At 45.5% G+C, this 24,176-nt stretch overlaps 1 protein-coding gene across 1 annotated transcript in view; it reads left to right on the top strand.

The window, feature by feature from the left end:
* Positions 1-3,832: 3,832 nt before the first annotated feature.
* The window catches only part of Sorcs3 (sortilin related VPS10 domain containing receptor 3), a 615,406-nt gene continuing 595,062 nt past the window's right edge, over positions 3,833-24,176 (top strand). The window contains exon 1 of the mRNA XM_028874644.2: positions 3,833-5,246. Coding sequence (XP_028730477.1) covers positions 4,626-5,246 — 621 coding nt within the window. The 5' untranslated portion in view covers positions 3,833-4,625. The remainder of the gene's footprint in view (positions 5,247-24,176) is intronic.

The following is a 24,176-nucleotide window of genomic DNA, read 5'->3' as shown; positions in this document are numbered from 1 at the left end:
CTCAAGTTTTCTTTAATAGGAACAGAAGGTCTGGTGACAAAATGCTTTCTCAGTGTGACTTCCTTTGCTTTTCCCGTGGACATTGTAGTGGGTAGCTGTTCTAGCTATGAGCTTGAAGCACTGCCCCTTGTGAGGTAGCAGATAACTGTTACACCTGCTCCTGACATTGAAGTACACGTCCCTGGGGGATGGCAACTAGGGACCCTTAAGACCTGGGATGCACGTATGCAGCTCTCTCTTTGCCTCCTCAAGGTAATGGATGCTGAGATCTTGGACCAGGCAAATCAGAGTGGGACATGGCTCAGCTTTCCCCATGATAAATCTTCCATGGTAGTGAGTTAACCCCCAAATAAATTCCTTTGCTTGTTAAATAGACTCCGTGGATTTCTCGAATTAAGACAGAGTGAAGGCTGGTCTTATCCATCAACTTCTTCTTTCTAGCTGAACCAGGCACCATGCCAGCAAAAGAGACAGGGATCCTTTGGTGGATCACAGTCCTCTTCTTTGAATTCTGAACTGATAAGGCAGAAAAACAAGGCATTTGATGAAGATGCTGATATGATTATGGTGATAATGCATGCAGTGTTGGGGACCATGGCACTGGGGGACCATGGCGCTGGGGGCAGGCTTCACAGAGGAGCTGGCTTTTAAACCAGACTACAGTGGAACTGTAGTGGAGGTTACATTTCAGACCTAAGGGACGCAGTAAGAAGGTTCATGAAGGCAGAGCAGTGCACAGAATTTTGGATTCCACTCTAAGAAATGTATAGTGGTTGATCACTGAAGAATTTTGAGGTCAATTCATAACACCATCTTCTTTATGCATTAACAAGTTGAATCTGTAGCTATGGGGTTTAAAAACAGTAGCCACTAGTTGCATATGCTAATTAAACATTTGAAATGTAGGTAGCCTAAATTCAAATCTGCTATAAGAATAAAATATGCACTTGATTTTGAAGACTTGGTGCAAAATATGTAAAAATATCTCAACAATTTTGACGTTGGTCATAAGTGGAAATGCAGGTGTGTGACAAATTCAATGCAGTAAAATGTAAAATTAATTTCACCACAATTACTCATGAGGCTTGCATCTGGTTGCTGGTGCTGATGGTGCTGGTGGGGAGGCTGGCTCTGGGAAGGGAAGAATTGAAAATCAGGAAATGATAGGAAGGTACTGCAACTCTCAAACAAGTGATGGTATGAGTCAGAACCACCACAGTGTTTGATTCTGAGGATGAACAAGGGAGATCAGGTGAAGCCATTTTTAGTCGGTCATGGCAAGGTCTTTCCTAATGTGGGAAATAAAAAAGGGTAGGTGTTAAGGTTGCATGAGATGTTGCCAGGTGTTGGTAGGTCTTGATGAATGCAGTTTTAGCATAGGCATAGTCTCTGTTTTGAATGTGGTTTTTCCTGCCAAAACTCAGGGAAAGACGTAGTTCCTTAGTAGAGTGATCTTGGGATAGTGGCGCTGTTAGATTATGCCTAATGCAGCCTTGAGAGACTTCTATCTCCTGCAAGAACTAGGTTAATATTTGAGAGCATGGGTTGTTGTAAAGCCTGTAACCTCCTCTTCTGTGTCACTCAAATGTACTCTCACCTGTGACAGCATCATTCACGCTCTGACACACATGAGAACTTTACCACATGTGGTTGTCCAATCTCTCCTGTTTCTAGGGCTGTGAGCCAAAATCAGCATTTTTTCTCTATAATGTACTCATTCTTGAGTATTTTGTTATAGCAACAGAAAGTAACTATGACACACGTGCATACACTGTTCAGGTGTGAAGCTTGGGAGAGAATTGGGTGGGGCTGAGGAGTTAGGAGTCAACAGGGAGAGGTAGTGACTGAAGGGCAGACCTGTACATTCAGGAGGGGGAGTTGATGAGAACCAGGCACAGAGAATTAAGGGTATGAGAGAAGATGGAACTCAGAATTCAAGAGGAAAGAGGAGAAGCTAATCGAGTGTTACTGAAGCCAGCCTGGGAGCACCTAGGAGATCCTAACATGTTTGCAAACAAGAGATGTGCGGTACTGGGAGATGGCACACACTAGGTGGTGTCTGTATGTGTAGGGGTCCCAAGTCACCTGAGATCAACATCAGGTGCAAAATCCCAGCAGGGAGCCACCGCAGGTGTGAGGGAGAATGCATTCAGAGATATCTGGGCACTGGAGAAAGTTGGATGAATTCGGAAGGGACGCTGGGGATTGAGCAAAAGAATTTTTAGGCGAATGGAGAAAGGGAAGAATGAATGTAAAAGTAGGTAATAAGCGATGGGGAAATCACAGGGGTAGATGCTCCTGATGGGAGAGGGAACCTCTCTTAGAGGTTCTGGGATTGCTTTCCCAGTGTGTATGTGTGTGTGTGTGTGGGGGGGTCGGGGGCACAGCGTGGAAACTGGCCTGCACCTCTCCCGTGGGCAGACTTGTATCTAGAGCAGAAATAACAGACCAGATCCCTTAAGTCAGGGCAGCTCTGCCTAGAACCGGATCAGAGGAGCTAAACCTTTCTCAGTACATTCCGGCTGCAGCTCCCGCCTTCTCCGGTAGGGGCGCTGGGCACCAGCGGATAGCCGGTTCCCTCCCAGCACCGACTCAGGCGCCCACCTGGGTCAGTAGCTTTGCAACTTTTCCCGCAGCAGTGTGCTGCCCTGGGTCTGGGAAAATTCACAAACGTCAGGTCCACTTCATTCTGGGTAGGCATTGTCTCTGCCATCTTTCTCCGGCCTAGCCATGTCTTCTGCTCCCAATTTTCATGTTAGCTTTGGTGGGAAAGCAAGTTCAGAAGGTGAGGGCTCCGGGGAATCCCTGGCTTTCCAACCCTCTAGCACAGGCCCAGAACCTAGGCGCCCTCGCTGCAGGCTGCAAACATCTCCACCTTTTCCAGGGCTTTCTCAGATTTCCTCCTTTTCTTTCGCACCATCCACTCCTCTGTTCTCCTTTTCTGGATTTCCCCGTTTTGTTTTCACATCTCCAACTACAATTCCCCTCCATCGCGGGCTTTCACCTTTTACAAATAATCTCTTCTAATTCCTAAGAGGAAAGAGCATCTTGGAATCTGTGTCCTTCGCCCAGCCGCCACCCTGTTCCTGTTCTATTAGTCCTTCCAGCCCCCCACCCACCGTGCCGCACTTTCAATTTCCAGATGCTTTCCTGGAACCGCGTCTCTAGCCGGTCCTCAAGCTTTCCTGCTCATCAAAGTCTCTGTCTTCTTGCGGTTAGGAAGGGTCCCAGTCGCATCAGGCGAGCAAACTACAGTCCTCCTGCCGTGGGGGACAGGGGACCTTCCAAATGGTGGCGGGCACTTTGAAACAACTGGCCCTGCTCAGAATCGCGTCTGGAGGTCAGAAGGACAAGATCTAATAGTCTAGGGCAGGAAAACGGGACCTGGATCTTCTCGGTGGGAGTAGAGTCTTTACTACTCTCCTCCCATATCTAGCCCGGGGTCCCGAGGACAGCCTTTGCCCGGCAGCTTTCCGGCATACTTTCCTGACCTCTAGGCGGTTTAATCAGATTACGTCCACAGGTGCTGGGGGACCATGGGTGCGTCAGGAAGAGGGGTGCTGTCCTTGTTCTCCACATTGCCTCTGACCAACCACTCACACACAGGCTCTGGGAGATGCAAACACAGCCTATGTACGATCCGGGAGCACCCACGGTGGAGCGCACCTCCCGCCCCGCCCCGCCGCTCTCACTCGACACAAGCTCGTGTAAACGCTCAAGCACGGGGCCGCGCGCCCCCGCACACCCAGCAACACCCTCCCTACACACACACACCAGCTCAACCAGGTAACCCCCGCACACACTCCGAGGCGCCCTCCAGCCAGCCCCGGAACACCCCTGGTCTCCCTCTTGCTCGCCTGCGCACGCACGCGCACGCACGCACTCCCCGCGCCCCCGCAACGGGAGGGGGCGCAGGTCTCCGGAGGCGGGGAGCCAAGAGCAGAGTCGTGGGTCCATCCCGCGCTTGGCTTCCGCGCGGAAGCTCCGGGCTGGCCCTCGTCTCCAGATCCAGAACAGTTGGCGCTGGAAACAATTTACGCCTCTTCCTCCTCCCGGAGACCCTTATACTTCCCCGCGCGCCATCTCCCGCTCCCAAGAACAGACCCGAAGAGTGAACCCCCAGTTGCGGCCAGGAGCGGCTTCCCAACTCCGCGCCCGTAGCAGGCTGGAGGCTTGGAGGCTGGATTTCCGAGGGACTCCGGATTAGGGTCTGCTGTCAGTCCCTCCTGGATCCCGCTAGCGTTGCCTGTTTTAAAAGAGGATTTTCTCATTACCTCTGAACACCTTTTCACAAATTTTTTGAAAGAGCTCGGTGGGCAAGATTTGGGAGGGAGACATTTAAACAGCAGCACCAAACCCGCCAGAGCATCAAGGGAGCATTTAGTAATTGCTCTTGGGTTGTGGGATCACCCTCTGGACCTGGGAGCCAGCGATCCAGAGGGGGAAGAGCGCAGGACAGGCGAGGCGCTCCAGCGGGAGCCACCTCCTTCCCGGCCGCCCCCTCCTCACTCCCTTGATACACTCGCTCTCTCGCTCGCTCGCCAGCGCGCCCCCCCTCCCCGCCGGACCCGCACCTCGGCGGGCGCCACACACTCGGCAGCCCGAGCCGCGGTAGCCGCAGCGGGATGGAGGCGGCAGGCACCGAGCGCCCCGCAGGCTGGCCCGGGGCGCCCCTCGCCCGGACGGGGCTGCTACTCTTGTCTACGTGGGTTCTGGCCGGCGCCGAGATCACTTGGGGCACGACGGGAGGTCCCGGGCGCCTGGTGTCTCCGGCTTCACGGCCACCAGCGATGCCTCCTCTCTTGTCACGGGCAGCGATGAACCGGTGGCCCGAGGAGCTGGCGACTGCACGGAGAGCCACCACGCTGAGGCGCAGGTCTCGGCGGGAGCTACTGCCCCAGGCGAACGGCGGCGGGGAGATACCGGCTGAAGCTGAGGGAACCTCGCCTGAAGACGTGAGGTGGGTTCGGGGCATCCCGGCTCCTAGCACGGTGGGCAGCTCGAGGAGGACTCGCCGGGCACAGCCCCCCAGTACCCTGGAGCGCGGGGACGCTTGGGCTACTGCTCCCGGAGATGGTGCCAAAGGAAGCCGCCCTCAAACCAAGGGTTCCCGGGAAGAGGTGAAGGCGACGCGGACTGGAGGACCGGCGGCTGAGGAGCTCAGGCTGCCCAGCACGTCTTTTGCGCTGACTGGGGACTCGGCCCACAATCAAGCTATGGTGCACTGGTCGGGACACAACAGCAGCGTGAGTACCCCCATCTAGCACAGATCTCTAGTTTCCTGACAGCCAAGGGTCATGGGGGTCGGGAGCGAGGGGCAGATAGTTGCTTTGGGTCCAGATGGAGAACCAGGCTGGCTAGACTTTTAGAGAGGGGTTTGTCCTGCCCCTTCACGCCCCCAACAGGTTCCAGAGTTTTGTTGTAAGATGGTGTGTGCATCTGTTTACTGAAGACCCTGGCGCTGAGGCTGTCTGGAGGGCTAAGAGAAAAGTGTGCCTTAAAGCTGCCTGGGCGAGGGATCTGTGGTCGCTCTCTCCTGCATTCGGCTGGGAGAGTCACTTTTTTCTTTTCTAGGGAGGGGGTGCTTGAATTCGTGGGTGCAAACAGGGACTGATGTGGAGGAATCTTTAGACGGATTCCTGAGACTGGTGGAGCTCCCCCTTGCCCCCACCCCCACCCCGGTCACGCTAAGGGAACCAGGGAAATAGGGAGACTGAGGCCACGAGGAAACCGACCCACTTGTTCATTTTGGGGTAGCTGCCTGGCACATGATATGCTAGCCAGGCAGGGAGCTGGGCTGCCTCACCCAAGCTGGAAGGCAATCCGAGTGGGGGCAGGCAGGAAAATAAAAAAGTTTAAGAAGTGAAGCGAATTTCCACACCCTTCCCCTACTGCTTATACTCATGCTTGTACTGCACACGCACAGTGGGGGAGCAGAAAACTCACTTTCGCCTCTGTGTCCTGCAAACACAAACGTCTCTGGGGTCAGAGTTGAGTCCCTGCTCTTACAGAGCACATCTCTGCCCCCCTTTCTTTGCCATCTGGGCCCCCAGGTTGTTGTTGCACCAAGAGGTGGCACCTTCCTTAAGCCTGCTCCGGAGTCTTTGGGGCTCAGGAATGGGGCGTCCAGCTGAGGTGGGTCCTCCCCAGGCAGCTGCAGCTGCGGGCAGCACCTGCTTGCCGGGTCTCTCTCACTACCACTCAGCAAGAACTGGCTGCCTAAAGCCTCCCTACTCTCTTTCCTCTTGTGGTCGCTATTTCACCTGGCCTTGCCAAATCGTTTTTCTGGTGTAGCTTTCCAGTTCAGTTGAGAACCAGACTTAGGGCAGAGCAGGGGTTCCATTAGGAGGACTAGGGATTCACAAGCAGCTCTGAGAGCTCATTTGATGGAAAGTACTGCCTCTTTTGTATGTCGCTTCACGACCGGCTTTTGAAAAGACTTCCTGGGGGAAATGTTTGCCTTGTTTTACCAGAGTGTGGGGGCTATAGGGTTGAGTATTGAAGAACAGGGAAGGCAGGAGTCTGCAGAGCTGGGCACACAAGCATTAACCAAGTACAGATTTCCTGGTTGCCAGTGATGCACAGTGGAGGTGGCGCTGGGGCAGCAAAGCCTGAGTCCCAGGTGCTGGGTTCAAAGGAGGAGAAGAGTCCAGATACAGAGGGCAGCTTGGTGACTAATGGCTTCATCTGCCTCCATCAAGACACCCCCCCCCCTCCTCCCCCCCCCACCGCAATCCCCAAGCCTTGGATTGGATGGCTTTGAGCATGGGGCGGAGGCTGGGCAATGGTGCACCTTTGCAGGGCTGTGTGACTGAAGACTTACCTCCAAGTTCCCAGGGGATGTTTGGGGTGGGGGAGGGGAGAAAGGGGGGCGGGATTCCCTGGAAGCAGAGCTTGTGAATTCCGACTTCATTTAATTTAGATAGTTAGGAATTGTGGGGAGTGCTCTTGGTTTTTCTCCTTCTTGAGAAGGTGGTATCCTTGCATATGTGTGGCTTTATTACTAAATTCACTCAGCCAGGAGTGCTTCATCTCTGCTTTACTTTTAAGAGACATTTAAAAACATTGATAAAGTCCCTGGAAATGAGACTTTTGGTAGAAAACATTTCTCGAAAATAATAGGGAAATGTGGATGGCCTTCTCTGCCCATCTTCAGGGTGGTTGAGCAGAAGGGATGTGAGGGATAGTCTGGCTTGTGCCCACTGGGGAAATGCCTCCTCAATCCAGATAGGGCCTAAGGTCCTGGGTAGCAGACCAGCTGGGCATGGGGATTTGCACCATCTATTAACCAGCTCCTGGGACTACTGGCTGTGCTGTTGGCCGACTTCACTGCTCCAGCAAGTACAAGGCAGCTCATCCCCAGGCAGAGAGGGACCGCTTATTTTATTGCGCGACGGCACCTGCCTTTTGAGTACATATTGTCTACAGCACCAGGAAGAAAAGTGTCATTGTCAGACTGGGGTGCTCTGTAAAGGGGAGAACTTTTGGGGAGCAGCCTCAGCAGGATGTTTTTTCCCCTCCCTTGCCAGCAGCAAGAAGAGAAGGTGAGGAGCCATGAGGACAGTGGAGAAACACCTGGAAGTCTTTTTACTGCTGCTTTGAAGTGGAGGGAGATGCCATAAGCAAAGAATATGGGGCCCAGGAGCAGGATCTTCTGGCCAGGGAAGACAATTCCACCTTTAATTATGGCTTCTAAGTGTTAAACAGGCCCTTTGACCAGCAGCTTCAGCATTAGCAGTTTGGGTTTTTCTGCTTTTCTCCCAGGTGCCTTTGGTGAGCTGCAACTCTTGACACAAATTTCTTTGGTGGTGGTGGGCGTTAGTCACTGAACTCTGAGCTCTACGCTGGTAGAGTTTACAGTCAGAAATACGTAGTTTGGCATCCTTAGCCTTACCCTCTTGGTTCAGCATGTACTTCAGGAGCATAGGGCCAAGAAGAGATTCTTGTATATAAGGACAATGCTGCCTTGTTCTTGCTGGAGCAGTGAAGCTGGCCAAGAGCACAGCCAACGGTCCCAGGAGCTGGTTAATAGATGGCACAAACCTCCATGCCCAATTGGTCTGCTACCCAGGACCTTTGGCCCCATTTTGATTGCTTGGGGGCAAATGCTTACTTTGGTACAATAACTGGGGTGGGTTTGCTTGGGAGGCGATGGAGGAGGTGCTAGCAGGCGAACACAGAGAGAAGCAGGAGAGGGAGATGTGTGTGGGGCCTGGCTCTGATCACACTGACTTGGCTAGTGAGGTGAGTAGCCATGGCCTTGGAGCCTCTGCCCTGGAGGAGATTTGCAGTTGTTCTTGCTTGCTGCTGCTTGTCTGCTGCTGGGATCCTGGTGATTAATGGGTTAGAAAGTGTTTCACAAACACCCGGGGGAACCCAGTCCCCATGGCTTACAGGGAAACAGAAAAACACATTATTTTGTCCTTTTCCTTCAAATGGAGGCAGAGGCTTCCTTGCTTGCTCAGTGAGTTGGCAAATGGCCCTGGAGAGTGTAGAGTTGTGAAGGCATAGCCCACTTATTTCTACCTCTTCCTTCTTGGATTAACCCTTGATTCTGTATACTCTCTTAGATCAGGCACCATTTCTTCTTGGCAGCTCACACACAGAGACTTCACAGCCTGGTGCCCCTTAGTATGTCTGCTTGGGATGACTTGGCAGGTAGTTTTCAATTAATGTGCCCAACCTGAAACCTTAGTGAAGAGAAATGAGGAGATGCAGGGTCATTCTAGGTCCTGCCAGACATGGAGCAAGTTAGAAGATATACAAAGAGGTGGGATTTTTTTTTTTTTTTACCCTTAGCTAATGCAGTTAGCCTGTGCTCTAAAATATTTACTCCTAATGTGCAAAATAGTGACATATGTAATCAGATTCATTGTATTTCACTCACTAGAGCAGTTCACTGTGCTCCCAAACAGATTTTTCAAACGGCTTTTGGCTGGATTGCTTGGTCTTCAGCGTCTCAGTGACACAATATCTTAATGCATTTTGCCTTCTCTGAGGCTTAATAAAGAAGCCTGCTGCAGAAACCATTCTTCAGGGGTTTGCCAAAAAAATCTGTTTTTAATTAATATTACAAGGAAAGGCATCTCAGTTGAGACAGAGCTGGGAAACACACGGGGACACAACAGCACTAATTGCTCTCGGTCACTGTCCGCCAGGAGTTGGGGTGTAGGGAGGAGGGGTGAACTGTTTGTCTGCTCCAAGAGCTCTCAGATGGCTGGGTTACTGGCTCTGATTTGCTTTTCAGGTCCTGTGGTGGTTTCCAAGGTGAGCAGAGAAGCAAATGCCTTCACCTGGGGGCCTTATTTAGTGATGGCTGAAATGCAGTATTTGGAACTTGCGTTTTGATTGGCAGGAAAGGAAAGCTGTTGAGTAGGGGCTTCCCCAATTGTGTTGGGTTTAAGAATAGGGGTTTGGTGGATCCAGTGGTAAGAAAGCTCTGGAAGTTCTTTTCTTTTATTTTATTTTTCTAGCTGTATACTCTGTTGTTACTAGGGGAAATCTGGGAGCAGAGATCTGTGGACCAGAGTCGTCTCACAAGGAACAGAGAAGTATGACAGAGCCAGACACACAGACACATGGTCCATACCTGGAGGCTAGCAGTTTATTAAGGACTAGGTACAGGTGGGCAAGTCATCTGAGGCCTGTGGCTACATCTACCTGCCCAACTGTAGATTTCCTGCTTTCTACCTCCTTTGGCCTTTTGGGTGCTGAGAGACATTTCTTTTACAGGGAGAAAATGCAAAGCATGTTTCAATAGACAATTTGGGAGACAAGAGACCCTTTAGAAAAAGAAGTAGAAAATGTAGAATATATTCTTCTCTCTCTCTCTTTCTCTCTCTCTCTCTCTCTCTCTCTCTCTCTCTCTCTCTCTCTCTTACACACACACACACACACACACACACACACACACACACACACGTCCACACACAGAGAGAGCTGGACTAGCTCTGAGGCATGAAGGGAATTTAGCTAACCATGATTATTATTCTGTGTGTTGGAGGCTGGCAAAAGGATTGGACAGAACCTCATCTTCTTGGTAAGCAGTGGATCAAGGGTACTTTGCCTCACTTAGGTACTAAGTGATGGTTGGCCAAGTGGATGAATGAATGGTAGTTCCCACTTTCTTGGAGCACAATCTACAAGCAAATTTGAAAGCACTGTCAAAGATATGATTTCCTAACTCAACAGACACTATACCCAGGAATCACTTTGTTTTGCACATCTCCATTCCAGTGTGAGCTTCTTGAATTCAAATCTAAAGTCCTGTGTTATGGCATTAAAGGCCTTTAACTTGCGTGTCTTGAGTGTCCTAGGTCCACTCTTGCAACTTGTGATTTGCCCCATGGTCAGCTCCTCTGCAGGACTTGTCCCCTGTTCCAGGCTTCTGATTAGCTCTGCTCCAAGACCTCCTCCACTTGAGACATGCTCCTTCTGTTACAGTGCACCCATTCATGCCTCAGTTTAAGACATAAACACAGGCCTCTACACAACCTTCCTAAGAAACATTCATTTCCCTTTTCCGAGTGACTTAGAGGATTTATATACGGCACCACACATTTGATCATTTTTAGTAGATTTTTTTACTCTAATCTTATATTTTTCAGTATTTGTGGGTGAGCGATGAAATATTAATAGTTTAATAAATACTCTATAATCAATTGTGTATTCTGTTCTTATATGTGCCCTATGACTCAGTAGCATTTTGCTCTGGGGACATAGATGGTGTCTAAATTATGGGAAAGGGGGAAATCATTTTTAGTCTCAGATGACAAATGGGTTAATAACATCTCTTAATAATATTGAATGTAAGTGTTCAGTTTGTTATTTCATATGGGAATTTCTTTAGATGTGTGCTCATGTTCATGTGTGTTTGTGTGTGTGTAGGTGCATGTACATGTGTGTGCATGTGTATAGGGATGTCAGAGGTCAATGTTGAGTGCTTTCCTCAATCACTCTCTACCTTAGTTTTTGACCTGTGGTCTTTTAGTGAACCTGGAGCTCATTGATTGGTTAGACTGGCTGGCTAGCAACCTCCCATCATTTTTTTTTTTGTCTCTGCCTCCTCAGTGCTGGTGAGGTTATAGGCATGTGCTTCTATGCCTGGCTTTTTATGTACGTGTTAGGTATTGAACTCAGGTTTTCACTACGTCATTTCAACAGAATAATGTAGGTCTCATGAGCTATCTAGCCACAGGTTCTTAGCCATGATAATTGTGTCAGGTATGGGTTTCATCTTGTGCAGTGGTGCTAAAATCTAGTCAGAAAGTGGTTGGTCACTTCTGTGACATTTGCACCACTATTGTACCAGTGGGCATGTCTTTCCTTATATCAACTCTCCGAGTTAATAGCTGAGTAAGATTGATGATTACTTTTGCCTCTAGTAGTGTGCATAGCACTATGAAAGCTGCCAATAGGGGTGAGGCTTCTAGGTCAGTGCCAGCTTAATTGGTTCATGCTCTATGACTTAAGCGTACATTGTTTTTAGCAATAGGGGTTTACTATCACGTTCTGCAGGGAAATCAATGGCATTGACAATAGCCTGCAATGTTTAAGAGGAGAGAGATCTTTGGTACTTCATTGACCAGCACCTTCAAAAGTGGTGTTGTACGCTAAACACTTTACTGACGAGGCTGTCTCCCTAACCACTTATATGTGCATTTTCGCACAATTTAGATTCCATGAGGTCCTTACTCCACTTGAAAGGGGATAGAAATAAGGACAAGTCAATGATCCTGATTTCTCATGTATTTCAGAGATTAGATATCTACTCACACAGGCTGTTCAGCCATTTGCTGAGCATTTGATGTCTATGTGCTGTTGTTCTGGCTACTAGGGATTGATAGGGATGTGATGGAGGGGTGAGAAACAAATATTCGACAGCGTTTGCCTCAAGGTCCCTCTTGTATGCTTTGGATGTAAGCCTGCTCTTCTGTAAAGTTAAATAACACATGACAACAAGACAAAAGCCATGGGGTAATGTGTGGCTAATTGTTGAGCTATTGTTTGAGGCTATGAGCTTAGAGGAGAAAGCATCACTGTGGGAGATACTACAGGCATCTTACACCTCCACAATGCCAAGGCTGGAGGTGCTCCTAGGAACTGTCTTCATCAAATTACTCAACATGGGGATGAGGCACAAGGCTTAGACAACAACATCACATCCTACAGCTGTATCCCAACTGTTCTTTTGTCTAAGAATAGACTCTCCTATTTCTTCTTGATTTTCTCATTATTCCTTCAAGTTAACAAAGCATTTTCCTTCCAGAAGTGTTCACATACTTGTACTTTTATTTGATTAAAGTATAGTACTGCCCATTTTATAGGTAGAGTAGACTGAGGCCTAGAATGACTGTATGTAAGACTAAAATAGATTCCTCCATCTCGTATTGTTTTTCATGTCACTATAACCAAATATCTGCAGAAACAACTCAAGGGAGGAAAAACTCATTTGGGTTCAAGGTTCAGAGGACACGTTCCATCATGGCAGAGAAGGCATGGTGTCAGGGGTGGCTAAGTCCATATCGCAGGAGCATGAAGAGGCTAGTCACATCATGGGAGTCAAAGAAAGAAGCACAAAGCTTGGCTCAAAGTGGGACTAGGTTATTACCCTCAAAGATCCATCCCCAGTGAACCTTCTTTGAAAGCCATTTCCCATCCTAAAGGTTCCACAACCTTCCATAACAGTGTCATTTGTGCAGAATAAGTATTCAAGTGCATAAGCCTGTGGTGGACACTTCACATCCACATTGCAGCATCCCCATAGTCACTCTGTCCACCCACTACAGTGGATGGAGGCAATAAATAATGGACTCCTTAATATTGGATGAGCTGTATCTTACTAACAATTGCTGATGGGAGTCTTGGTAAATCACCTGACTATTTGAATTAGTGAGTCAATCAAATATAGTTGCTTGTTTTTTTTTTTTTTTTTTTTGTGTGTGTTTGAGTTTAATTATTTATGGAAATGCTGATTATTAATAGAACACTAAGAAATGTTCCACAGTAAATGTAGACAAAGTAATGGAGTCTCAGAACTTTAAGGTTGCACAGTAGATTTTTGTTTGGGTCCATCCTGGGCAGTGGAGGAAATGCTTCCTTCTTTGCTGAGGTGAGAAGGATTTGCAGTACAGACAGATCAGCTTTTCAGGAATATTGGTCAATAAAACTGTGTCCATTTCTAAGTAGGGCTCTGTGTCTTCACAAATGCTGAAGAAAATGTAGCTTAAGGGGAAAAAGCTTGAGATAAAGCTATACAGGATAATTAGGGATTCCACATAATGTAAAGTGTGGATTATTTTGCATGGGTAAGTGGTATGACATATGGTTTATCATATGTGTGAACTAATACTCATGGAGGGATTAAATCCTGAATGCAAATCTTTTTAGCATTTATTGCGAATGGATAGATGGGGAATGTAAAAAGTGGATTTCAGAGCCAGGCTGGTTCAATCCTCTTTCTGTTTCTGAATAGCTATGTGGCTGGCACTAGAAAATTGTTACCTTCTCTCAGCTCGTACAAAGGGGCCAGCTGAAAGGATTTTAAATGAGATTATACGCACCAGAGTTCTCACAAGAAGTACCCAGCCCTTCTGTAGTATGTGTTCCATATATTTTTGCCATTGGCTTAGGTCTGCTTTTATATCTGGAAACAAGGCTTCACTTGGTTTTCACATGGAAATGTTGAAGCAGAGGAAGGAGCTACTTGCCCACAGTTTGCCAAGAAGCCAATGGTAAAGCATCCAGGAGACACAGGCATCGGCAGGATGCTCATTTCAACCACCTCCCACAGCCTCTGTTTTCCACCCAGGTCTCCATGACATCTGATTTTTATGTAGTGCTGACAGGAACAGTGGAAGAGACCCACTACAGGGTGGCTGAGAGGGTTCTGGTGTCCTGAAACTTCTACCTAGAATTTGCAATAGAAATGGTTAGAATCATTTTGGCTAGAATCAACTTTAAGCCTGATGGCAAATGATGGAAGTAAGATGAACGTTTTTCCCAGGGCTTTTTATTGTGTGGAGGGTTAAGGGATCCAGGGAAATGGGAGGAACTTTTCTTGGCTTGGGTATTAGTGTTTACACCTCACCAGGAATCATAAGACATTTCTGGAAGAAAGTGAAATGTGTAGCTTTAAGAAAATAGGAGAACACAGGATGCTTGGGCTGCTTGGTAAGCAGAGGCCTTAGTATCAAAGACATTCCCACATCCATGTCTGGGGATGGACCTTAGTGCTCCATTGTTCTTCTATCTCATAGCTATGTTTGGTGTTAAAAGGAAATATCTGCAGGTATCTGCAGCTAGCCTCTTTCTTCAGGATGATCATATTGTCAGAATCTACCAATTAATTTGTACTAATCTTCTTCACCCATTCAGTGAATGGCTTGCATTCCCTTTTTGCTTTCATTTAGCGCACCCAGGATGGAACCTGAGAGCCCTATACAGACACTAGAGGGAGTGTTACCCTGGGAAAGACATGAAAATAAATAAGATAAAATAATGAAAAAAATGTAGTACTGTGAATTGTTCCAAAGAGAACATTGTTTCCAAGAGAAGATAAGAAGTAGCCTGTAAGTGCATTGCATGAGAGGTTGTTGGCAGATCCAGAATGAATAATTGATTGGCAACAGGGCAGTTTAATTCTGTGGGTTGATTGTCTTTCTGCTTCCTGCAGAAAAGTAGAAGACAGATGTTCAAACTGTTTCACATGGTTCTCAACCTGTGGATTGCATATCAGATATCCTGTGTATCAGATATTTACATTATGGTTCATAACAGTAGCAAAATTATAGTTACAAAGTAGCAAACAAATAATTTTATGGTCAGGGGTCACCACAGCATGAGGAGCTGTACTCAAGGGTTGCAGCATGAGAAAAGGTTAGCACCACTGTCAGAGGCTGAGCTAAGATTGTACCAGTGGATTCCCTGGAGATCAGTGCTCAGCTGGTTTCTTCCGTCTCTACTGCATTTTCTTCCTCGTTCTCTTGTGTCCAGTGGTCAGTCAATAGAAGCTTTTTGAATTTAATGGAGTAGATGCAAATACTTAATACTGCCTAGTTGAAAAAGTAATGTCCTGAGGATGTAGAATGGTCTGGCCTGCTCTAGCTACCTCTAGGTTTCAAGTCTGTATCCCTGGAATATCTCAGTTGTTTCCTTTTGATTCTCAGGCCCTATTTGTCTGATATGGTCCTCACAAGAGCCCTTATGTTGGTTTTATGGCTAAGTAGATGTGTTCTCACCCAGATGGTAAGAACCAGGTTAAATATTACACAGATGCTAGGAAATGAACCCTTTCTTTTTTAAAAAAAATTTTTTTATAATTTAATTTGATTTTACATATCAGCCACGGATTCCCTTGTCCTCCCCCCTCCCCCCCACCTTCCCCCAGCCCACCCCCATTCCCATCTCCTCCAGGGCAAAGACTTACCTGGGTATTGAGTTCAACCTGGTAGATTCAGTCCAGGTAGGTCCAGTCTCCTCCTCCCAGGCTGAGCCAAGTGTCCCTGTATAAGCCCCAGGTTCCAAACAGCCAGCTCATGCGCTGAGGACAGGTCCTGGTCCCACTGCATGGATGTCTCCCAAACAGATCAAGCCAATCAACTGTCTCACTTATCCAGAGGGTCTGATCCAGTTGGAACCCTTTCTTTTTAAGATGTTGCTCTCAATGGGACATGGAGAATGACGAGTGAGTGGAACGTCTTTTTTTTTTCCCCTCTAGACTGGGCTAGAAGAGAAGCTTAAACTGCCATGTTAGGAGGGGTTATGTGGGGCAAGGGGAGGCTTGTTTATTGTTAGAGTGTTGAAACAATGAAACTGGGCTACAGACAAGCATCTTTTCAGGGTAATGGAAGAACAGGTGATCCACAGGAGAGGTCTTCCTCATTTCATGTGCTGTGTTTTCAGGTCTATTCATGTTTAAAGGTGAACTTTTGCTTTCTCAAAATTCCCAAATACCAATCCAAATAATGTTCAATCAAATATCTGAGCACGTTATGGCACATTTAAGTAGCTACATAATTTTTAAATGGAAGGCCTTCAAGCAACAGTGACCTTGACCAAGTCTCCATGCCTTAGTTTCACTGGTCTCAAAATTAAGATCATACTTGATTTGCAAGGTTGTTGGGAATATTAGAGATGATGCAAGTGTCTAGTGCAGTAGGCTACATTATAAGTCAAGAATGTTAGTTCATATCCTCAAAGATGCAAAATGGGATTGGTTGAGTGTCTGCTTTTGTGTTAGATCTCTTGGTATCCTACTCATTTTTTGAACACTTTTCATTTATTGATATGCTAGCCTGACTTCCAAATATGAGTAACAGGGACTGTTTGCCCAACAATTTCCTATGTCCGGCTTTGCTTTTGTCATATTGTGCACCATCTGGGTCAGGGAATTTATGTCTGTCAAAGGGAGAGGAGAAGCCACTCGTTGGTCCCTGGTGGACATATGTGGAAAAGTCCTTTGGGCTAGGACAACTGTGTGGCTATATATTAAACAATCTCCCAGCATGTTAAGCCCCAGTTGCTGTCCCTGGCAACTTGCTTGCATTTTTTTTCTATCTTCCACCCCTATTTTACTCCATGACTTTCCTATCAGACTTCCTAGAGATTATCTCCCAAATGAACTACTTAAATTAAAACTTTTGTTTCTGGAGAAATCTTGTTACTTTCAAGTCATTAATATGGCTTTTCTACAGAATCAGAACTAATGGTATATAGGGATAGACTCACTATAAGGATTTGACTTAGGCAATTTTGGTGGCCAAGAAGAAAACTGTGTGGTTGGGAAGCTGAAGACTCAGGGCAACAGATGGTCTAGTCCTATTCTGAGTCCAAATACTGAGCAGCAGGAGAGACAATAGTGTAAATTCTTGTAAAGACCAAGCATGGAGGCAGAGAAAGACTGATGCCCCAGATTACCAGTGAGGCAGAGAGAAAAAAAATTCTTTCTTCCTTTGCCTTTTATTGTATTTGGGCCTTCCGTGGATTGGATGAGTTGTGGTGTCTCTGCGAGGAAAGACTGTCTGCATTACTCCATCTATTGATTGATTAAAATGTTGACATTTCCCAGAAACACCCTCACAGACACTGACAGAATAATGATCAACCAAATATTTGAGTACCCTGTGGTCCGATTAAGTTGGTAAATAAAGTTATCTATCATATCAAGTCAGGATCTTTTCTCATACTTTAAGAATACTGTTTTGGGGTGTTTAGACACCTCATGCTAGCAAATATAAACCACAGAATCAGGAATAGGTTACTTATCTTTGTATTATTGCCCAATAGGGTCATATAGACCCAAGAATTACAGGCTGTTGCCAGTATTGCTCTAAAACTTGATGTTAAGACCCTATTGCTGAAGATACTATATACTTAAGTCATAGAACACAGAGACATAAAGTTGGTAATCAACTGCAAACTTTATCCCTGTGGCTATGTTCATGGTGCTAGAAGGTGCTAAGCATTCTACTGGAGGAGAAAAGAAAGCCTCAGTCTTACCCACCTGTGAACACCGTAAGCTACAGCAATGACTGGCCTGACGAGGTAGGTCCATCAGTGCAGTCGTGGCACAGATGCTATGTGAGCAACCAACAACTTTATGATTGGTTCCAAGGCCTGCTCTGTAAGATAGAACTCAGATACATGGCATTATTAAAAAGGCTAACAACTTCTGGCTAGCTAGAGCCTAGGTCCCAGAAGGGAATCCAATACATCTACACTGCTAAATAATATTAAAATGATTTCCAGTGACTTACTGGTATTCATATAGATAAGAACATTCCTCAACTCTCATCAGAGAAACTTCTCTTTGAAATAGATGGCAGTTAACACTGAGAATGACAACTGGCCAACATACAGAGAACAAAAGGCTAGAGAGTGCTCAGCACCAACCTGGACACTTATTTTTTCACCCCAAGGCTCGAAGATCTTTGTGGAAGGGTGGTGGTGGTTGTGGAAAGATGGTAAGAGCCACAGATGGTGAGTACCATTAAGAATATGGTTTTCCAGACCTAACAAAACACAACCATAGGTGAACTCACAGTGATTGTGACAGCATGTACAAACTTTCACAAGCTCCAACAAGATAAAATCCAGCATAGTGGGAGAGAATGTGGGATGTAATTCTACCACAGGTTGAATAGCTGTTAACTGGATGGCTGTTGGGAGAGGAAGAGTCAGGTTTCTCTCTCTCTCCCCCCCTCTCTCCTCCTTCCTTCCCTGCCCCCCTCTCTCTCTCCTTCCCTCCCCTCCCTCTCTTCCTCCCTCCCTTCTTTTTATTTACTTTTCTAATGAGGTGATCTCTAGCAGGCAGACCACACATCAGAGCATTCCCCTCTCCCAAGACTATCTGGGCAACTCACACTAACTCAATGGGGAAAGAAGAAAAACAAGTTGTCTCAAAGTTGGGTGGGAAGGGGTGGGAGGGTAGAAAGGGGGGTAAGGGCAGGACATGAGGGTAGTGAATATGTTCAAAAATTTATTGTATGAAATCCTCAAAGAATCCATAAAAATTGTTTTAAAAATCCTGTTTGGGACCCTGCCTTAGGGATGCAGGGTGAGATCAAGATAGTTAGATGGCCCTTCTTTTGTTTGGCACCTGCCAGAAGAAAGGAGTTAGCAGCTTCTAGGAGGGGAACCACATATCCAAATTATTTCTTAGTGCAGTACTCAGAGGTAAGGGGCTTCTCCTACTCAGGGCACGTGCTTGGTTTTCACAATGCACAAAGCTTAAAACGAAAGATTCTTCTTTCCCTTAAGCTTCATTATGATTGGAAGGAGCCATTGGGCTCACAGTTAGCTCTTTCTGCCTAAGATAACACCACTGAAGGACGTTATGATATGCTGGTGAGAATTTTGCTTTGGGATTGGGCCTCTCTGGTTTGAGTTCCTTATTTACATGGATTTTTGTCAGCGAGTTATGTGCCTTTCAGGTCCATGGACCTGGGGACTCTGTTAGAGGTGGGAACTTAGTTTATGAATAAGAGTCATGAGTGGTCCTTTTTAAAATTAGCTACATTATCAGTAAGGAGAAGGAGCTATGATTTTAAAATTAGAAAATTCTTCTTTCAAGCATGAAAAGAGTGGTCTTAACCTTACTTAAGCTGATGTATTTCCATTTATTCTTTCACTAATTCATTCAATAATTTGTTTGCTTTTGGGCAAGATATTTAATTTGCAATAAAGATATTTAACTTTTCTTGATATTCAAGATATTTAACTTGTCTTGAATCCTCCCCCCCCAACCCCTCAACTCCAATCTGTAAAATGAAAAAAAAAAGTTGTATAAACTGGTGTGGTCCCATGCCATGACAAAGTAAATGTCAATCATTTGTGTATTCATGAAATAGGGGCAATCCTCTGTGTTCCCTTTATGTCTCAGTTAAATGAGGAAATGTTGCATATGGAGGCATTTTGAATGGAGCTTGGGTGATCTGAATGCAAGAAGCTGATTTACCATGCTCTCGTTTATTCCTGAAGGAGCTGGAAGTCCCTAACCAACAGATTTGAGGGCTTTTGTAGCCCCTCCTTTCTTCTACCTTCTTAGTGCAAATGAAACACACAACTCACATACTCCACAGTTAAGACCCAGAGATTCTTATTCCAAACATGATGTACATTTTATTTCTAGTCACATCTGATACAATAAAATTTCTAGATAGACTATAATTTGATGTTTATAAAAAAAAGTTTGTTCTAGAACTTGACCTGTATTGATTGCTCTGCCTTTCTCCTTTCAGATAAAGCATCATTGTGGAGCACTTAGTTTGTGCTTGGTAATACAGCATATACAGAAACCTCACATAGTAGACCCTGACAACCCTGAACTTATGACTTATGGTTTCATGTGTGGGAAGCATGCATGGGACAGATATTGCATGAAACAATGAGAGGCATATATACTAGTTTTATATTATTGAGGAAATAACAGTGAATATAATCAGGATTATAGTGAATTAAAAGTGAAGTGTAATATTAAAAATAGCATTAATTTTTTTATTATTTCAACAAAATCTAGTAATATGATTGAAAACAATGTCTCTATTACTAAACCAGTGTCTTTGTACAGGTCATGTTCTGATCTTATTTGAGATCCTGCTCCTTCCACATCTTGGATACCTGGGATTGTAAATTTGCACCCGCGGGCAACATTGCTCTAACTTTCTTCTAGGGCATTTTGTTCTGTCTTGTGTTTCTATTTGTTCTCCTTCCCATATGGACAGAAGAAATGTCCTGCTCTAAACATTTTAGTTGGCAGGTGTAATTGTACTGTTCCCTACCTTATTGGGCCCAGTTTTTTCCTATCTTGAGTTTCTATTTATTTTACTCCTGGATCTGTGTTCCACTTCTGAGATTACATTCTTCTTTGTTGGCTGTCTTTCATTTCCCTGTGATGCACCCTCAGCAGTCTCAGTGTGTGTGTGTGGATGTCCTTGTTCATATTTGTACTGACATAATATTAATGGTTTTCTTTTAGCTCTCGGAAGATCTTGGCTTGGCGGATAAGTCATATCCAAGTCACTCAGTATTAGGAGATGCATTTAAAACATTTAGATAGTCTGAAAATTTATTTTCTCTCACTTTGGCTTGATGGTTCATCTGGACATAGATGAATATAAATATAATCTGTGAAATTCCTTGGTTACTTGTTTTTTGTGTCATCTACTAATTTTGGATATGTATTCCCCTTCCCACCCAGGGACCAATCAGGATGAGAGAAAGAGGCATCTGGTATGGAAACCCTGTGGTGCTGTTCAGATGACTGGTGTGCACTTCTATAACAAAACCTGATGCATTAACAGTAGATTCAGACAAAGTCTGCACTGTGGTGTGGAGGGACTGAACACTTTGCCATTGGTGCTTACTCTCCAAATACAGTTAATGTAAAACACCCAAAAAAGTAGGCCTAGATTTTCCTTTAGCCATTTAAAACTACAGCATTGGTCACTGCTCAGTACATGTTTGTGCGGTACCAGAACTGGCACTGCTGGGCTCTTCACAGTATTTTGATTGAGGAGTGTGTATGTGACATGTCAAAGACTGTACAGGGGACATTGAACGTAGGGAACACTGGAGGGAAGCAGTAGATGAGCTGAGAAATCAAAGATGCACAACACCACTGAGTTGAAGGGGAGATAGTGCAATGTTCTGAGCACACGGACTCTGTAACAGGGAGCAGAGAATCTGGAAGGGGCGGAGAGGGCAGGCCAATTTTTGTCCTCACAGTAGACTTGGGTAATGTTCAGGAGAATGGCATTTTTAATTTGCCTTAAAAAAATCACACTGAGCTGGGTGGTGGTGGCACATGCCTTTAATCCAAGAACTTGGAAGGCAGAGACAGGTAGGTCTCTGTGAGTTCAAGGCCAGCCTGATTTATAGATTGAATTCCAGGACAGCCAGGACTGTTACACAGAGCAACCCTGTCTTGAAAAACCATAAGGAAAAGAAATCACACAGCCCTGTGAGTCACAGGAACAGAAGGATGGAGGGTGGGAAACGTACTGTGGAGTGGCGGCAGTAGGGTGGGCAGGAAGAAGCCTACTTAAGAAAAACTTCGCACGTGTAGTTGGTCATGTGATTGCGATTCTTTACTTCTTTCTGTAGCTCTCCTTGTCCTAGGCCTTTGGAGTACTGCCTGTACTGTCTAGTAGAGGTTTCTTTCCCAGCTAACTTTATTATTATTAGTCAAAATTTATTAGTATATATCCTTTGTACCCAGTACTGGATGTCATAAGAATATTTTCATACAAGTATAGAATATACTTTGAGTATATACACTCTTCTGTATCCCAGTGCATTCTGCTTGTTTTGTCCCCCTGGCCCTGTGATTTGGGTGGCCAGTAGAAGAGGTAGGGGTGACACCAATACCATGTCCGTTCAAAGTTTAGTTGTCAAGAGGCATTTGCATTTGTATTCTATATCATATACCACTGCAGTGGCACAAGAAAAACATGTCAGGATTATCCTGGTCTTGAAGAGGATGAGATACAAGCAGGAGGTAGACATTGCCAGCCTAGTGAGCTCAGCTGAGCTCAGCCTGGCTTTGGACAACAGCGGGCAACACAATCCCAGAGCTGAGCCTAGATGCAATCAGTTCGTTCCCACGTGCCTTGCATCTTGGTGAGAATAAATGATTGAGAGCCTGGCTGTTTGTTTGTAGCTTTCTCTTTTGGCAAACACTCACTGACACAGCAGGTAAAATGACCAGAACTTTAACAATAGTCTGTAGCATGTTTGTGGAAACCTAACTCCAATGTGATGTGTGGCTCACTTGTATTTCAGTTCTTAGCTTCTTGTATGCACACTTAGAGCTAGCCTTAGATAGATCTTTTTGGTGGCTGCTTGCCACTCACTTTTCTTTATGATTCATGACTTCTCTTTCTGGAGCCAAATGAGGAAGTTCAGATCCACAGTCTAAAAGAATTAATTTTGACCTCTTTCCCCCTTCTCAGGGTTTCCTAGTGGCCTAATCAGATTCCAACAGTGCATTCCAGCTGAGTGGTGCTCGGGCCTCTCAACAGGGGCCTTCAAGGCCCATTGCTCAGTGTTTTCTTTAAGAGTTCAAGTTAATTTTTGCCCTAACTGGGTAGATGGAATTTCACTTAAAAGTGGGGAGAAATAGGGGGTCAGGGGATTTCCTTGGTTTGGACTATATTTAAAACATATTAGTTCTGATAAAATATTTAGCTTTTTTAACAACAAATTTAATATGGGGAATGGTGTTTTATTTATTAATGGCGGTTTCAGGGAGATGGGTTGGAGTCGTGCTCAAGTGCACTGTTGTGATTTTACAGAGTATAGTAATTACTGTAATATCTTGTTGAATTATTAATATCTACCATGCCTGCAGGAACATGAGCTTCTGCAGTTGAATTCATTTCAGGAGTGCCTTTTACCTTTTCTGGTTTTGCTTGGTGTTTCCTTTCTTTTCTTGTACACGTGTGGATTTTTCGGAAATGGAGTTTGGGGCAGAGTTGATGATATTGTACAGAAGGCTGTTGTTGGAACCTGAATGCAGGAAGCAGCATGGGAAAGTTCCTGTCCTGGATGATTCCTTTCAGCCACGAAGCCTGAGTGCAGTGTTGGATTGAGGGATGCTGAAGAAAGCATGCTTGGCAAGAAAGGGCTCATCTGTGTGTCTTTTTTCAGGAACTGAGGACAGGGAATAGTGGGAAGCTGTGTGTGCCCAGGAGTGTGTGTGTGTGTGTGTGTGTGTGTGTGTGTGTGTGTGTGTGTGTGTATACCTTTAGGGATAGCTTGTCTTCTATAGATGCAGTTGTTTTGTGACCATGTTGAAATAATACTAATATCCTTTATTATTTGTATCAGTAATTGTTAAGTGGTATCTGACATATGTTCAAGTGGTATCATTGTAAATGATGATGGTGATGATTCTGATAGCTTACAATTGTCATCTGAATGAGTTTGAGCTCCACCTGGATCTGAGTTCAAAGGGACCCGGAGGGGCAACCTTTTTGGTTGTAGCTAAACTGAAGGTCAGCCCTATTATTGCCTACAGCTAGAGACCTAAAGATGCTACAAATTAACCAACATTTGACATGCAGACTTTCCATGTTTGTGTTAAGGGTCAACATGAAATCATACATTGGAAATGGCTTCACAAACTATAAATGCACAGGCACTTTAAGAGGAATTCCACTGTCAGTAAGTTACAGAATAGCTAATATTTGTGATGAGATTTTGAGGGAGAATAGGAAGGATTTGGAGTTGTTTTTTTTTTTTTCTTCAAGAAAGGCATCATTAGAGTAATTCCTTTGGGTAAAGATGGTCCTCTCTGAGGTCCCTTTGAAATATAAGTTATTCATAGACAATGTTTCAGAACTAGAAAGAACAAGAATAATCTAATCACATTCTTTTTCTGATGCACAACTCTGGAATTCTCCCATCGTTCAGGTCACCACTCCCTGTGCATTTACAGCCAGTAGATCATGGCCACCAGGGGTTAACATTTAGCGAGGGATGGAGTTTAGAGGAAATCTGAACTACCTCAGGGCTTGGGTTCCTTCTCAACATGGGGGTCTGTGCCAACCATTTACAACAAAAAAAGCAAGAAATGCAAGGAGTTACGTTCAGGCCCGCCTGGCTCTCATCCTCCTCTGCCTTACTAACTGTCTCTACTCCAGGGAAAATAGTCTTATCTCCATTCTTATTTCCTC

The sequence above is a fragment of the Peromyscus leucopus genome, chromosome 1 (genome assembly GCF_004664715.2).
Source record: "Peromyscus leucopus breed LL Stock chromosome 1, UCI_PerLeu_2.1, whole genome shotgun sequence".
NCBI classification, from domain to species: domain Eukaryota; kingdom Metazoa; phylum Chordata; class Mammalia; order Rodentia; family Cricetidae; genus Peromyscus; species Peromyscus leucopus.
Note: the sequence above shows the minus strand (reverse complement) of the source record. Positions and strands in the feature narration are given on the sequence as shown.